This window comes from Gymnoscopelus microlampas (assembly GCF_963454915.1).
Source record: "Gymnoscopelus microlampas genome assembly, chromosome: 5".
Classification (NCBI taxonomy): domain Eukaryota; kingdom Metazoa; phylum Chordata; class Actinopteri; order Myctophiformes; family Myctophidae; genus Gymnoscopelus; species Gymnoscopelus microlampas.
Genome location: NC_139942.1, coordinates 26,900,435 through 26,918,648, shown reverse-complemented (window position 1 = coordinate 26,918,648; position 18,214 = coordinate 26,900,435). Strand labels below are relative to the sequence as shown.

General features: G+C 39.5%; 2 protein-coding genes across 2 annotated transcripts; both read left to right on the top strand.

Annotated features, from left to right (window-relative positions):
* rab6bb (RAB6B, member RAS oncogene family b) lies at positions 1-7,673 on the top strand (the record flags this gene model as incomplete). Its single annotated transcript, XM_084056610.1, has 8 exons — positions 1-132; positions 2,310-2,368; positions 3,170-3,223; positions 3,858-3,963; positions 4,765-4,876; positions 5,479-5,572; positions 6,231-6,297; positions 7,609-7,673. Exons 1-8 carry the CDS (start codon positions 63-65, stop codon positions 7,671-7,673), a joined length of 627 nt encoding a protein of 208 aa, XP_083912736.1. The 5' UTR covers positions 1-62.
* Positions 7,674-10,417: 2,744 nt separating this feature from the next.
* Positions 10,418-17,836, top strand: aire (autoimmune regulator; the record flags this gene model as incomplete). Its single annotated transcript, XM_084056819.1, has 12 exons — positions 10,418-10,564; positions 10,824-10,998; positions 11,459-11,584; positions 12,950-13,078; positions 13,679-13,809; positions 13,911-14,032; positions 14,333-14,402; positions 14,995-15,129; positions 15,420-15,541; positions 16,236-16,314; positions 16,686-16,775; positions 17,756-17,836. 12 exons carry the CDS (start codon positions 10,418-10,420, stop codon positions 17,834-17,836), a joined length of 1,407 nt encoding a protein of 468 aa, XP_083912945.1.
* Positions 17,837-18,214: the final 378 nt, after the last annotated feature.

The following is an 18,214-nucleotide window of genomic DNA, read 5'->3' as shown; positions in this document are numbered from 1 at the left end:
CGCAGAGTATCTAGAAGAACTGTGAAAATAACCCCAGCAGCGCTCCATCCACAGCCGTAGCCATGTCCGCTGGAGGAGATCTGGGGAACCCTCTGAGGAAATTTAAACTCGTGTTTTTAGGAGAGCAAAGCGGTGAGTCCCGTCTTCGCGAGTGATGATCAGCTGTGAATGTTTGGTTATCATTCATCGCCAGGCGTGATAGCGTATCTGAGGAAGCGATGTCTGTAATCGTTGCTGATATTGAAGTTTTAAAGGATTCATGTCCTATGTGCATAGACTACCAGCATGTCTTTCGTATGTTTCACATCTTTGTGGTTGATTCACCGGTTCTTGGCAGCTCCTATGTGTGCCTATAATTTTTTTTGATTAGTCGTGGAAAAAACGCACGCACATAAATTGCAAGCCCAACCGACTTTTAGTGCACATCTCGAGCTATATCACGAATTAAACTTATTTTCATTGAATTGCCTGTAGCAATATCTATTTATGGAAATTTGTCATAATTTATAATAGGCATTATGAATTCGGATGTTTTTTATGTAGTAGTGTAGGTCCTACTGCAGTGACCGACACAAATATTAGCTGTTTCGAGATAACGGTTTAGTTTAAGATTCACCTTGCCTCTGCTAGAGCATTCATTAAGATTTCCTTCATATATGTGATCGTTTTCTTGCATTTATTGGTTTTATTTTCATTTAATATATCTATATATTGTTTTGGAGAGGGTAACAAACATCCTCCCGTGTGTGTCAGTTCGGGTCGGGACACACCCTAGGTTGGCGATGTCTGTGTAGCATTCATTCCCAAAAGCTCGCACTGTCGTTTGGCACTTCACTATCATAAACAGTGAGATAAAAAAACACCCTGGCAGTGCCATAACATTATATTCATATTCAATAATCCATCTATTCAGGTGACAATGACTGTGTACTAAGGTTTGATGTGATGGCACAGATTCGGAGGGACTGATCGATAATGGTTTAGCGCTATGAGGCTCCTTCAATACGTGTTCAGACATCAGACATCTTCAGTGGTCCTTCCTATGGCCCCCCTGTACGAATGTAACACCAAAGTTAAAATAAATAGAAAGAATTAAAAAGTGAAAAATAATAACATTCTAACTGGTCACTGTCTAAATGCAACTTGGAGGCCTACTATAGAATAAACTAACTCGTGTGTATGTATGCATAGTGCCTGTGTATGTGCATGTGTCTGTGTTTATCTGTTATAGTTACTAGAGTATAGTTGATTGAGCATGTACAGTACAGTATATGTTTTGCAGGCGTAGGCCTTGTAGTTCAGCCTGTCCTTACAATGGGATGCTGCAATGGTGCTCTCCGTGGTGCTGAAACTGGGCCTAGCACTGCCACTGCCCCTTGGCAAACCAACACTTCCAAACAATTGCTCTTTACTGCTGGGGGCATAGCTTTGGCACCTTGGGCCTGTTGGAAAAGCACTTTACAATGGCTAATATATAGGCCTATACATAATGTAAAGACATGGCTGTGTGTATCAAGCCATAAATGTTTTAAGATTTTTCAAAAATAGCAGATCTACAAGCTCATAACGTGGCACTTGGTGCTGCGCGCTATGAGCTTATATATCTGCTATTTTAGAATAGCCAAAGAAATCTAAAATGACACAGATGCTTTCCCGGTCTTAATGGGTTAACTAAGACTGAGTTTTAAACTGTACCAGACTGCTGTCAACAAAATGGGGCTCGCTTGGTTCACCTTGAGGTTCAGGTGGAGAGATCATGATCTTTCTCACAACAAAATGTCTCATTAAATACCTGAAAATGTGTGTATGATGATCAGAATAGATGGCCTTGCTCAGTCCTAATTATACGGTTTGTTTTAAATGGCCTCTGTTTCCCTCGTGCTTTTCACCAGCCAAACATTTTTCCTTTTAGTCTCATTGTGTCATAGATATGTCCTCTCATGCTGTTTAGTTAATGGCTGTTATTGCTAAGGTTGCACTGCAATATAGCTACATAAGACCACAATGGGAACAAGCCCTCAGGGTTTTTTGTGTTATCCTTTTAGCATTATTGTATAACTGTACCTCTTAGCTATACCGTTTAAAAAAATGGATTTCATGGTATTTTGTCACATTAAAGATCAAAATGTAAATGAGTCTCTTAATGTTTTGGCATTATCGTGATGATTCGATTTGCACTTGTTTATCCCTGCATTTTTAAGCTAAGTACAGTAAGCTAACTTAAGTCGTATGTTGTTAAACACATTTTATCTTATCTTATCTTATCTCATCTTATCATATCTTATCATATATCTTATCTTATCTTACAGTGGGGAAGACGTCTCTGATTACCAGGTTCATGTATGACAGCTTTGACAATACGTACCAGGTGAGACTCTATATCAGAACCACAGCCAGAACCAGTTCAGAGTTCAGTTTTAAGTAAGAAACCAGTTGAGGCAGAGATGAGAACTGAAGTTAAGCGGATAATAGTTCAGATTTGTACATGCTTCACTTTTTCATTTTTATGTAGAGATGTGTAGCTGAGAGTGCAGTAACTTATATCTTATTTACATTTTAAAATAACCCACCTACTGAATATGAGCATAGATTGTTTGTAAGGCCACAATCTATCAAATTTGTTGTGGAACATGTTCTCTATGGATATAAATGCAACTCTGTATTCTGTATTTAGCATTATTTTAAGTAATTAATCTAATACAGAGATTAGAAACAATATGATTAATTTACATAAAGTTTGTTGTCTCTTTGTTTTAGTGGATTTGATTCCATCGCCATAAAGGGTCCATATACTGCATGTGCAACAACAGTGAAGTTGAAGTTCACTATTTCTAAACTGTATGAAATCATCCCAAGGAAATAGCAGCAATTGAGTATTAAGCTCTTAGAAAGAGGATTCAGTTTATTCTTGCTAGGGCTTTTCTTTGAATCGAGGTACATCACAGGTCTCAATGATTGACTCCTTAGGGCAATCCAAATGAAATTAGCTTTCCACCATTATTCAATTTTCAGCACTTATTGCCTCTTTTTTTTCCCAAAAAAAGCTTTCTGTGTTTTCCTGCTCTTTCACAATGGCCACTATCGTGACCAGCCATGCAGGAAGACATTTTGTTTTTGAGGTCTGGGTCTCGCTGATCACTTTGTCTTGTGTTGTTTTTTTGCACCATAGGCAACCATTGGGATTGACTTCCTTTCTAAGACCATGTACCTGGAGGACCGAACAGTATGGAACCTTGATTGTTATATGAAATTCACCTGCATACACATACTCATGAGAACATGTTACATCTGCTTAGTGTTACTGCCATCAGTGCGTTTTGTTTCAGTGACCTACTTCCCCCTGCTTTGACGAATCTTTGATTTAATTTGTTTAATTACTGTACTGTTCTCTTCATTGATTACCAAGATAGGGTTGTTTATACCAGTAATAAGCTAATAAGAAGTCATGACCTTTCAATCATAAGCTTTAGGTTGTGTTTGTCCTATTTTTCCACTGTTACTGTCAGCCTAGTAAATCATCTGTGTGGTTGTTTAAATTACAACACACACAGCTCTATTTTATGTGTAGTTTTATAATGCTTGTGGAAACATCAGCTGAAGTTGTGAATGTCTGTACAGTATTTGCTAGTGTGGATGTATCTGTGTGGGTCTATGTGTATCCCTGTATTCTTATGAGGTTTTGGGGTGAGCATGTATAATCCCTGTTGCATTGTTATGTACTATGCGTGTGTGTGTGTGTGTGTGTGTGTGTGTGTGTGTGTGTGTGTGTGTGTGTGTGTGTGTGTGTGTGTGTGTGTGTGCATGCGCGCACATGCGTGTGTGTGTGTGTGTGTGCACGCGTACATGCATGTGTGTAGGTAAGACTGCAGCTGTGGGACACTGCTGGTCAAGAACGTTTCAGGAGCCTCATCCCCAGCTACATACGAGACTCTACAGTAGCTGTGGTTGTCTATGATATCACAAGTTAGTACCTATTTATGTATCTATGTATGTGGGGTATCTATCTGTCCGTCTGTCTGTCGTTTTATTGTTTTGTCTATTAGCCTGCCTTTCATTCTATTTGATGCCATAGATATAAAGTATATATAGGGCATAAACGTCAGACATAAACAGCCACCTACTTTGCAGGGGGAACCGATGACCTTTATTATTATGGATACCATATAACAATGCATCTTCATATCGATAAAGTACATCACAGGGCCCCTATGGATTGATTTCTTCCTCTTCCGTGTTTGACACGAAAGCAAAGTGGTGTTACTTGTTATGAAAGGCAATGTAGTTTTCTCTGCATGTATTGATTGATACATTGCCAGTCCACTGATAGAATAAAGCATCACATCATTGCAGACAGATTACAAAAAAGGAAGCTCCTCAATTGCAGCAAACCAATGATGATGATGTTTTTATTGACAAAAACACATTTATATGAACATAATATTTGTACATATCCGTCAAAAGGATTAAACACAAAAAGCACTAGAGCTTACATTTTCCATTTCCATTTGTGGTCCTTTGAGTGCAAATGTGTGTGTAAACTGAGTGCCATGTGTTGGGTTGGGTTGGAGCGAGGGGGGGGGGGGGGGGGGGGGCAGATATATAAAAGAGTAAAAAAAGGACATCTTAAAGGCCCAAGCAACACAAAAAAGGCTTTGTCGAAAACACAAGCAGGACACAGCCACATATAGCCATGTGCTGCAAATAATGTGGCCTGTTATCTGAGAGCAATGTTCTATATTAAAGCTAATTTTCTGGCATCCACAGATGTAAACTCATTCCAGCAGACCTGCAAGTGGATTGACGATGTCAGGACGGAGAGAGGAAGTGACGTCATCATCATGCTAGTGGGCAACAAGACAGATCTGGAGGAGAAGAGGTGAGCAGTGTTAATGATTGTTCATTAGCGTTTGATTTTTTCATCGTCAATTTGTCGTTGACTGATGGTGTATGACAGTGGTTCTCAAACGTTTTAATTTAAAGGACCACCATAACTCTGAGAGTGTTCAAATGGAACCAAATGGACCAAACGGGTCCATTTGGTTGCATTTGTACACTCTCAGAGTTACATACCTGTAAGGGTCCATTTGGACCCCACTTTGATAACCACTGGTGTATGGTAACTGTCATAAGGTACATCATAAGCTACATAGTTTAGTTTGTAGGCTAATAGACGGGTGTGCTCTGTAAATGGGCACTTTTGATTTAATACTATTGTTGTAATATGTCACTATTGGCTCGGGATAATCATTTTTATTTTGTATATATTATATTTACATCTTTAAAATCAAAATGTATATTTGGTACGGTATATTACATTTGTGCAGCTTTTTACAATAATCCAAATGTACAGGCAATGTGGTCCATGTCTGCAAAACAATAAAAGAAAAGACTATATTCTAATAAAATAAAATAAAATCACATCAATGTTGAATTATTATAATAAGTATTACTTGTAAGTGCGGTCTGATTTTCTTAAAGGCAAATCACTATCGAGGAGGGAGAGCAGAGAGCCAAAGAACTCAACGTCATGTTCATCGAGACCAGTGCCAAGACAGGCTGCAATGTTAAACAGGTAATTCTTACACTATCACTGCATATTTTGAATTCTCTTGTCTCTCACACTCTTCATCAGACAGCCGCCCGTACAGCCATCATTTAATCTTTATCTCTGTCAATTATGTTATGTGTGTGTGTCGTGTGTGTGTTACATATTTACTACTATTCCTACATATTTTGTAGGAACTCACACAAATTGGTACATCATGTGATAAACTTGTACCATTCATATTTTCCATATTCCATTCAAATTGGCTTCCTATATTTGCGAGAGGAGCCTATTTTACAAAAAATTGCAAAATTCATGAATGCATCTTCCGATCGACCCCAAATTTGAATCCCACATTGAGGGGCCTCTAAACAAAGCAGAGCAAATAGTGATTTCACTAAAACTTGCTTTCACAACTTATACTGCCCGGGCTAGGCAACCCGACCTGGCAGAGATATGCGCTCCCCGTACCACCCCTTTCTAGTTAATTATATTAAATCTGTTATACAGTAAACAGAGTTCCATATTCCAACAACTTATTCTTTCCTGTCTGTCTATCTTTCTTTTTCATCTGTATCCTGCCATCCTTCACTTTCCATCCCCCACTTCCCTTTCTCTCCCTCCCTCTCTCTCTCTATCCCCCTCTTCCCATCTGCCTCTAACTCCCTCGCCCTCCCTCCTCTAGTTGTTTCGCCGTGTTGCAGCGGCCCTACCTGGTATGGAGAGCCTGGATGATGCCAACCCAGAAGGCAGTATCCTTTACAAACACAATGACTCACTGTGTCGACAGCCTTGGCTGCCAAACAACAGAGAAAAAGGCAGTTCCGGTTGTTGCCTCTAGCACAAAGGCTTGGCATCAAAACTCACTGTCTACTGAGGCGGTGGCCATTAGACCTTTTGTGCTCGACACAGAAAACATGAATTAGCTCTGAATGGTGGCGTCGATAAGCAGCCTTGTGTGGTACCACCTACTGGTTGTCTAGGTGCTTACAACAAGTGCCTTGGAGCTGTAGTGGTGGTGGCAAGGTGGTATTTGTGTGTGAAAGTGAGTGAATTAGAGAGAGACAAGAGAGGCCGATTCAAATTTGTTTTACAATGTAATTTGAAAATAGTAGTGAGGCCATTAGATAGTGTTGTGGAATTCTGGATCAATCAGCAATTGAAGAGGCAATAGGAGTCGAGACAATATTCTAGGTGGTGATTGTTATGCTTTAAGTTTAATGTACATGATATCATGGGGAGAAGTACAATAACACTCAAGTCGGTGGTACGGTAGTTCTGCCGAATAGCACAGGTCTCAAACCATAGTTACACTAGCTGCTACAAGGACACGCTGAACACTAACAAGATAGGCTGTACCAAAACAATAGCTATCAGGCCTAGTGGAGACATCTAGGCACTTACAAGCTACCAAATATCCTAATGTATTATATAAGTACAATAAGTGATGCTAAAATATAAAGGTTAGATACAAACAACCTTAAAGGTAGGGTAAGTGATATTTTTTGGTTAAAACAAAAAGTATTTTGTTAAAAGGTTAAAGCACTATATTCTGATAGTAATCATTGCCAGAGTGTTTGTTCAGTAACAGGAGTCTCCCCGTCTCTCCAGCTCTTTAATAAACTGAAAATAAGTTTGTCGGTAGGTGTCAAAATCTCAGCCAATCAGGAGAAAGTACCATTTTAAGCTTCATTTTGATAGTGTTCCAGTTCCAATTTTGTCTGCTCATTTCTTAGTGTCATCACTTCCAATTGCACTTGTTTAATCTATATCCTGATTGAGTTCTCTATCCTGATTGGATAAAATTGGAAATGAAACTGAAACTGAAACGAAAATGCATTTTCTGTTTTATAAAGAGCTGGAGAGACAAGGAGACTCCTTTTACTGAACAAACACTCTATAGCAATGAGTACTGTCAGAATATAGAGCTATTTAACACTTATTTTAACCAAAGAAAATCACTTACCCTACATTTAATAACAATATAGTATAATGAATAATTATTCTGCAATAGTAACGCTCTTCCTCATTCATCTGTGTTTTCCTTACATCTATAATTTCAGTGATTGACATCAAGCTGGACAAACCAGCAGAACCTACTGTCCCTGAGGGCGGTTGCTCATGTTAATGCAAAGCTGCTATTGGACAGCTCCTTTCACACCATAGGCTTGTTGTGTTGCTTCCTACTGGTTAGCTTCCAGTTGACTTCTCTAATTGGATATGGGATCTGGGCCTTGTATCTGATTGGATAAATCAAATGTTATCTTTCAGTCTTGTTCAGTTGTAAAATATTGTATACTTTGTCAATATGTAAGTGCCGGGAAGATAAAAGGAAAAAAGACACAATGAACTAAATCGAAAAAGAAAAAAAAAAGATTTTTTGAAAATGAAAAGGGGAGTAAACTGGAGTAAAAATTGAGTTCTTTTCGTTGTTATGTTTTGTATTTTTTATATATAAAAAGGGAAAGCACCAAAAATGATGCCTAACCATAAGAGGAGAAATAGTGGGGTTGGCCATTTTTTCCCCAAGATGGCTGACCACGTCTGAATGTCTGCAGCACGCATGCACGCTGATCTGACCTGATCTGACCTTTGACCTTTTCGGCCTGCCCTGCAGGGTCATCATACACCCTGGGGGGAGGTTGACTATCTTAGAATGTTTTATAGCATCTCTCTCTCTCTCTCTCTCTCTCTCTCTCTCTCTCTCTCTCTCTCTCTAGCATCTCATGAACTAAAGAAAAACAAACAAAAAAAACATATCTCATTTGATATTCCCACAAGAGTCAACTTACAGTAGGTTCACCTAACAGTAGCTGTTAAAAACGTCGCACTCTATCTCTCTATGGGTTTAACTTTTATAGAACAAACTGTACTGTGGTAAAAAAAAAAAAAGATTAAATAAAAAAAGACAACTGAATATCACCCCCCCAACCCCCCCGCCCCCACATGTCCACTCGAATCCTTCCCTACCCCCCCCCCCCTCCCTCCCTCCCTCCCTCCCTCTCTCCCTTCATCCAGGTAATACACATATAAAGATCCACTGTAATGCACTGCACTGTATATAATAATGTAATATGTATGTTGTGAACGTCCCTCTGTAGAAGTGGTCCTTGTTCACCAGTATGAATAATGTAATAATGTGTAATGATGAATAAATTACAGATTAAAGGGCTTCACTCTCCTAACCATCAACATTTACCTGGTAGTGAGACAGTTTCCTCTGTTGAGTATCATGGGGTTTCGATCCTTCTGCACTTTAACCATTGAAGTTCTCTCAAACGTTATTGCTTGCACACAGTGATTGTTATTTTTATTATTATAATTTTGTATCATTATAATTTTTATTTGCATATTATTTTGCCAGAGATGGTGAACAGAGCGACAGGAAAGGCAAGAGAGAGTGGTGGCAAATGCAGCAAAGAGCCTCGAGTCGGATTCGAATTCGAGCCCAGGACTACTGCAGGAAGGTCTTATTTATGTGTCTTTGTGATAAGTTGTTATGCATAATTATAAACATTTATAACGAGTGTTATGAAGCATTATAATTCCATTATAAATGTGATTATAACGCATTATAGACCTGACTTTTAGGTAAAGCGTTACCTGGTACGGTACATGTAGTTATAATGTGCTGTGCCACTGAGTTTATAATGCATTATGACCAGCACTAAATTATATTATTATAAGATATAATACTTCATCAACCTTGTTATAAGTTGTTATGCATCATTCTAAACATTTTTAACAAGTGTTATAATGCCTTATGAGTGCGTTATAATGCATTATAAATATGGTTATAATGCATTATAAATCTGACCTTCATATAAAATCTTACAGAATATTCTTATGTTGTGAATGTTGTATAAAGGCAGTGAAGCAAATAAGCAAGTGAAAAGGACTGGACATGTCTGTACAGTGGTCACAATATGATTTTCTATACACTGTGGAATCCTCCAAACCACCACAGCATGTCTTTCTCACAGACAAACCTGATTGTTTTGTGGGGAAGTTGAAGTGGAAAGCACCTTCTAAAAGGAAAACTGTCACCGTGACAAGCCAGCTCACTTACCTTCAGCTCCTGTGGCAGTCCCCAGGCAGTAAGGACAGGTATTCCCCTAGATGGACAGACAGCACTAGGGCTGATTGCCCTGAGGGTAGACAGACAGACTGGGGCAGTTAAGACAGTTATGCTTAATTTATGCTACATTGTACGATGGTGTCACGTGCCGAAAGTATCAGATCTACAGTCTCCCAATGTATCATGGATGTGGCACGTGAGCTTGTAGATAAGGTATTTTTGGTGCGCGACACCATCAAATAATTGAGTATAAACCAGACTTGACCGATGACCACTGAGGAGACAAGCTGGTTGAAAGATGGACTCTTGTGGCCCTGAGGGTGAAACTTGCAGTCTTCTTTCAACAGCAGACTTTCCAAGTTCCCACGGCCACTCATTGGTCTGCAGTCATAAAGGTATTTGAGAAATTGTGTGGTTGAGCGCGATTGTGAACGCAAACACATCATTTGTTAGAAATGTCCTTTCGCATTCAAACCAGAAACACTTGTTTCATTTTTAATGAAACTAGGTGGGAGTAGAAACTGCTAAATCTGGACACAAACGTTTCACATGCCTCTCCACCACTTAACCTCTCCAGCTCAGCCCACATAAAATGTGAATGAAACGTTATACCTGTAAATACCTTATCACTGGCACGACATATCCTCTAATTAATTATACCACACAAGGTCAGAGGGTCATTTATGACATCACTCAACCCATAAAAGCAAGATCAACTTTGAGCATGTTTACATGGACTGCACACATGCTTAGAGCAATACCATTCAATTCTTTACACATGCTGACTATGCATCATGTCCAGAGTGGACGGTTTTAGAGACACAGACTCTCGCTCTCAGCTCAGAGAGTTGCGTACTGACATTGCCATGGCTGTGGACGACCCTTTCCCCCTTCTTTATGGGCTCGTTGATCGGAATGTCATCACTGAGCAACTATTAAAGGTAAAGTAACCACAATCAACCACGAGTATTTGACTGTTGATAGTTACCGTACATCTTTATATTGATAAATGTATCATATTTCATGTTTGTGGAAAATCCCTGTGCCTGTTGCCTGTCTGATATATGATTTTTACTACCTCCTTTGCTATTAACAGTTTTTTGCACATTCACTAATTTAAGTTAGTTTAATAAACTTAAAGTTAAAGACAATATTGCTTCTCCATTGCCTTACCTATTTCGCCATATGTGATGAATGTAGGACACTTTGGAGAGGGAGGCCAATGAAGGAATCCATAAGGCGATGTACTTCCTGTTGTCCTGGGTGTTGGAGCAGAGCAGATCCACCATCCAGGCCTTCTGGGGATGTCTGGCCAGGGATTACAACCGGGACAGCTACCCCAAGCTGCTGACTGTGCTCACCAGCCTGAACCCTGGTAAGGAATGATCAAATATGGGAGAGGCGGTCTTCAAGTAATCATGACAATGCCGTAATAAGGTGTTGGCACTAAAAGCTAATTTATAAAAGTGATTTTTAAGCAGGGATTTAAAACAAGGGACCGACCTGCAATTTGGAATACTAAGTGCTATGCCTCAGGATCTTAGACTACGCATTTTCACATAGGGGGAGAGCAAATCAGAGATGTAGGTAGTATGTATTATGTAGCAAGATGCTTTGAAAAGTTGGGTCTCGTTCAAACAGAGTGAGGTCTGGTATTAGTTGAGATTTTTCTCAAATAACACATTTCAAAATGTTTACCAAATGTGTGCCAAGTGCAGCAACTCATCATGTTACGAGTATAATTAGTTCAAACAATTGGAATTCTTTGGCGTTTTCAAGGAATTAATCATTATTATTTGTTTGTCAAATATGTTGTTGTTTTCCCTTTGTGACAGTCAGGGACTCCAGACAGGGGAAGAAGTCCTCAGAAGACCCCAGAGGAGCTCACAGTAGGAAGAGAAGCAGAGAAGACAGAGGACCAGCCTCCCATCATCACCATTCACAGCATAAGAACAGCAATGGTGAGTGTGAACTATACTTTTGATTGATCTTTGATCATTTCACTGTTATTTATTTTAGTTGTGCCAAATATGAGTATTGAACATTGTTTTAAGAACAGCAATGGCCCAGGTCATTCCTTTCTTAATAAGTGTAATAAAGCCCAATTCATACTTTGTCGTATGACAGTGTCACACACGCTGAAAATAGCTTATCTACCTACTATCTCTGTGTGTGTGCCCCCCCCCCCTCTCTCTCTCTCTCTCTCTCACTCACCCCCCAACCAGTCAAGGCAGATGGCTGCCCACCTAGAGCCAGGTTCTGGTTGAGGATTCTTCCCGTTAAAAGGGAGTTTTTCTTTGCCGTCACCGCCAACTGCTTGCTCATAAGGGGAATTTTTGGGTATATTTGAAAGAGTAGAATATATATATATATATATATATATATATTATAATTATTATTATTATTATAATTTTTTTTTCATGTGTATTCCCATTCTCAAACACGGCCAATGGGGGAGTTCCAACCATTTATATACTATTAGAGTTATGGGGTCCTTGAAATTAAAAAGCTTGAGAACCTCTGTGCTATACTAAATGGAACAGAGACTTAATTATAATATACTTGATAACACCAGTCATTAAGGAAGAGGCACAATTTCTTTCCAATATGAATGCTAGATTGTGTTCGTTGGAGCGCCCGGCCAAGCTGGATGCACCGTGGAGGAATCAAACCCGTAGTCTCTACGGACCATGTGACGTTCTGTTGACTTTGACACAATGTACTCACTTCCCACATATATATTTGCACTTTCTCGGGACTGACGAGAAAACAATCCTTCTCATACAATGTAATGTTTCAGCAGCAATTCACCCTTCTTGTTGTGCATTCAGTAACAAGCGGGACTTATATAAGATGATGTAATGTATGGAGGCAAATTGTTGTGGTATGATTTCATTGTGAATGTCTGCTGCTGAGGACAAAAACTTCTATTCTGCTGTCTTTGCTTCAGGGGGTAAAGTGAAGTCTTGCAGAGTGAAGAACGAATCAACAGTGGTCCCTCAACAAGCAGCTACAAAAAGTAATTGTGAATTACCAAGCCATTTAGCAGGGAGCTCTTAACCATTTACTCATTAACGGCAAAGAAAATGTAAAACTGTCCACAACAAACTTACATTGTGAAACATATGGTGTCCATACCAAATCTATTGCAATTATGTGATAATGATTTATCTATTATCCAGCTGATCATTAGGAAGGTAGGTGGGTACTTTATTAATCCCCGAGGGGAATTTAAGATTACAGCAGCTCTCATAAACAGACAAGAAAAAGAGGCATTAATAAAAACCATTACACTGTAATAAAAAATATTATTTCATATACTGTAGGTGTCCGAGGCATGTCCACCTCAATCCAGAGCGCTGTCCCCATACCCTCCTCTTCCTCCTGCAGTGAGATACCAAACAGCCATGAGGCCAGAGAGGAGATTCATATCCAACAGGTGTTTGGCTCTGATGGTAAGCAGAGACATCAGATCCTCAAATTCCCTCTCTTAATAATATGTTTTGGCTTGTTAGCTCAGTGGTTCTCAAACTTTTTCATGTCAAGGACCCCCAAATTCATACGTATTTGGCCACGGACCAACTTCTGATAATAGTTTGTGCCTCCATACAAGATTTGTATTGTTAAAATTATTAAAAAATATTCATAAGGTTTTAAAGATTTCTTGAAAATAGCAGATCTACAAGCTCACATCTCGATGCGTTGTGAGCTTATAGGTCGGCTATTATCTAACAGCCGATACAGGTAATAGTATAGAGTTAAAGTTGTTAAACTGGTTTTGATGCTATAATGACACATTTTGTAGGGGACCCCATGGAACCCCCTCAAGGACCCTGCTTTGTGTACCACTGGGCTAAAGAACTGAAAGGGGCATATCACTACAATGTCTGACATCTTGATGAGCATCAACTTTTTTTACTTCTCACATAAAGTCTGAATTAAAAGTGGTGTAAAAAACAATAGGGATCATGCTATACATATATGTCACAAATAAATGTTTAAGATGTGTTAAGATTGAATGGATCTCCTTTTCTGTTTTTCTGTCATTCCGACAGGGGGCGCCCAAAAAAGCATCAAAATCTGTGGAGAGTATTACACCTCTAGTTCATTAGAGGAGACAAATGGAACTCACAAGGCTGCTAAGACTACATTTTACCACAAAGGGGAGACAAACGCTAAGATGGAGGTCATTGGATCCACTGTTTCACAATGATAGTAACCGTTGAGTCACTCATAAGGCCTGGAGCTGTGTCAATATCTTACCCCGTCATACATATGTGTGTTTAGGTTCATGGTAATGATGATGAGTGTGCCGTGTGTAAGGATGGTGGAGAGTTGATATGTTGCGATGGCTGTCCCAGGGCCTTCCATTTCAACTGCCTGGACCCTCCCCTCACATCCATACCAAGGTGCCCAGATGACTTCTCATTGTGTCACTTGCAGCATCCGTCACCTTTGAGGTCAACAAGACTCACAATATATAGTCTATAGTAAAAGTCAAATTTAAGTCATTGAGAGAGCGATATTCAGCTCAGAGTCAATTCAGCTCCTCTTGTCCATTAATGCACATAATATGTGACTTTGAATTACAAAGTTAAAGAGAATATGTTTTTAATGTCCATATGTGTGTTTTAAGGACCAGTATTGTTCACATTAATCTGTCATTGAATAGACTCTATTCAATGCCATTTTCAATCTCCAATCCACAGTGGTACTTGGCGTTGTCAGTTCTGCCATGGCAACAGAATGAAGAAGGACAGTGCCCTGCCACCTGTTCAGGTAAGTGACATCCATTAATAAACTGTTATAGGGTAAGAGAATATTGGACCATAAACAGTAGTGTAATTGCAATTACATAATTAAGTTACATGTAATAAATGTGTACAGTAACAGTTACAATTAGAACTAAAACATGTAAAATGACTTTTACTTGTTGGTTGGCAGTTTTGATTCAATAGTGTTCCTATTCTGGGCATGATATAAATAGTAGATGAATATTTGGTGAAAATATGTGAACATTCTACGAAAATAGCCAATCTACATTACAAGCTCACCCTCACAACATGTCGTAACGCAACGTGTCATGAGCTTCTAGATCGACTTTCTTTTTGAGATTTAATTTCGAGGTAAAAAAGGAGGGGGCCAAGTATAGATGGACCCTGGTCAACAAAGTATATAGGGTTTATGTGGATAATGGGATGCACACACTGACTATCCTGGTATAAAACATTTTTTTAGAAGGGAATCAAAAAGTAATCAAATGTAATAGGTTACATGACTTTTATTAATAATGAATGTATTACTTTTTACAATTTTAGGATTACATTTCAAAAGTAACCAACCCTTCATGTATGCAATCTTTATCACACAGTTGCTCAACGCCCAGCCTCAGCAGATCCCCAGCACCTCCAATAACTCCACCAGAGATGTATCGTTCTTCTCCTCGTTGTCAACCTCTTCTGTTTCCGCCGTCACCACGAAGAGTGGCCACACCGCCAGATACCAGGTACATTTTGTTATTGTTGCATGGATTGAAATGAAATTACTGCATTGTAATGCTGTGAACTGTTTGTTTTGCATTTAGCAAGTGGCACATTGCTTTTTCCACACAGGCAATATTTCTTCTGTTTTGGCATGAAATCTGCCTATGGGTGCACAGATTATTTTTGTTGCTTTATTGCATAGTATTCTTAGATAAAAAAACAAAAAACAATGTTTTTGTGTGTGTGTGTGTGTGTGTGTGTGTGTGTGTGTGTGTGTGTGTGTGTGTGTGTGTGTGTGTGTGTGTGTGATCAGTGTTTAGGTGGAGAAGTGGTCAGTGTGAGCGAAGTGTGTGGTGTTTGTCATCTTGGTGGAGGAGACCTGTCTCATTGTCTCCAGTGCCTCCAGTATTACCACGTACACTGCCACTTCCCTAAGTAATGTCTTAATGTCTTAAAAATGTATTCCACTACAATTATATACTAGTTGTTTTGCAGAAAACCCCTTCCAAGCCAGAGCTCTTGATAAGAGGGGAAAAAAATATTGACTCGACAAATTACACAGCGCACATGAGAATCGATCACAGTGCATTAAGGGTATCTGTTTACAGTGATCAATATCTAACTAATGGCAACTAATGGATAATAATGGACCATCAGAACATGCAATGTAATCTATAACATAGAATAACATCATGGGCAATACCCTTTATGAAATAAAGAGATACACAATATGAGTTAGTATAACAAATCATTGTGTGGGTCTCTTATAGTAGTAGTAACACTAATTCTGTAACATTCTCTGTGTAATATATTGATGTAATGCTGCATAGTGGTTATTCCCTTCTAGTATTCAATGGGTGCAAGGGTTCATCAAATCACTGACAGTGCCTTTAAAACCACTTAAGGGCTATTTTGGGAACCACTCCTCTACAAGATGTCTGAACTCAAACATGCTATAATGAGCGTCCATCCCAGGGCAAGAGCAAAGTTCCTCCATTTAGGGCCAAACTGAAAATGTTTTAAGACCTCCTATCAGTATGTGGCATTCAAAAGTGCTTTTCTATAATGTTTTGATATAAAATAGTGCTGTTCGCTAAAAATGTAATTCAGTGATCCATGTGTTCTCTAGGGGGAGGTCCATCTGCTTGTCTTGCACTGGACCCTGGAGCAGCTGTGCAGAGAAGGAGTCTGAAACCAGAAGCCTGCAGGTGTGCTTCTCTGCTCATTATTTGTGTGTGCGTAACCTATATAGCCTGTAAGTGCATGTGTTTATGTTGTGCATAAACACATGTAAGTCATAAATCAATGCATCAACAATACAATGAATAGGTGAGACGGAATTTATGAGCTCCTTCTGACCTGTCTGCAGACTCAGCATTTCTTTTCTGTCTCCGGTTTGTGTGTGTGTGTGTGTGTGTGTGTGTGTGTGTGTGTGTGTGTGTGTGTGTGTGTGTGTGTGTGTGTGTGTGTGTGTGTGTGTGTGTGTGTGTGTGTGTGTGTGTGTGTGTGTGTGTGTGTGTGTGTGCGTGCGTGCGTGCGTGCGTGCGTGCGTGCGTGCGTGCGTGCGTGCCTCTCCCAGGTAGTTCAACCTGTGCACAGTCAAGAGCAGAGCATTTCTCTTCCAGAGCCTGTCCTCCACAAGGATGAACTAGAGTCTATGCTGGGTGAGGTGAGCATATCATCTCTCACACACTATGAAAGTGTGTTAATTTAACTCAGAGAAAGGTTAATGTTTACCCTCTCAGAGTTAAATTAACATTCAGGATGTTACAGTGCAACAGACATTGGTATCTGAATCAGAATTGTATCATGTCAATTAAATGTACAAGAAAATGCCGTTGTTGTTACTTGTAGGCAGATTATATTCAGATACCGCTACAAAGACACAAATGGTATTTCAATTGGACAGAACACTTGCCTGTATCGATAGGATTTTGTTAATGATTAGGCACCACAATTGACTAAATTACTACTCTTCAAGAAGCCAATTTAGCAAGTTTGAAATTATAGATATTGAAACTTTGAAAGCAGGACAATGCTCCTGAGTGCCGGCGGTGACAGTGGATAGCCTAATATTCAGCTCATTACCTAGAGTATTTATCTCAGTATCTACAGTATTCCTCCCAGACAGTACCTACAGTATTTCTGTCATTACCTGCAGTATTACTCCCAGTACTTACAGTACTCTCACTACCTACAGTATTTCTCTCAACAGGAGCCAGCTTTCAGGGTTGAAGCACCCCAGAACTTCTACACGGTAAACTCCTGGTGTTAATTCAAAGCTGCACTACCTGAGATTCGTACCCGGATCCCCCACACAAGTGCTGCCAATTTTAGCACTAACCTAATAGAGCACCTACTTAGGAGAAATAGAATTTTGACCTTCAGGCAGTATCACTTGTTAACCAGTAGTGGTCATACCCTGCCTAGCACAGGGTATACATTTCTTCTGATAAAAAATGTACATAGTGGAGGTTTAAGGTTCCATGTGTGCACTCTTCAGAATTCAATTAACACCAAGGACTTTACTGTGCATAGAAGTGCATGTGCTTGTATATCTCTACCTGTCAAAGTTGAGCCTAATTCATACTGTGCCGTAGGACCATGCCTTTAGGCAGACTACCAATTTATGTGTTTCTTTTCCAGCCGGGCTCCATAGATGGGATCTTGCAGTGGGCTTTCCACAACATTGCCAGGCCTCTCCCTGACTCACAGGGGTACTTCCAGTGATGGAAAATAAAAACAAGGGTTTCTGCTCACATGCTTGTGTGAACATGTGTACTCATTTGCATGCATGCATGAATACACATGCAGATACATAAATGCATACATTAAGCTACACCTGTACAGCACACTCCCAGATGTGTACCAGTATATGAGATGTATTAAATTAATTTAAAAAAATGCTGAATCTTCAATCTCTTGAATGAGAATCAGACATACCCAGCAGAGAAGAAAACACAAGACATGAGTAGACGTAATGCGGAAATGCACATAAAGCTAAATGACACAAACTTACATGCTTTCTCTCACTGTACTGCATCTCTTTGTGTCTGTCTGTCTGTCAATGTACAAATGGAACCAAATGGACCCTTACGGGTACACTTC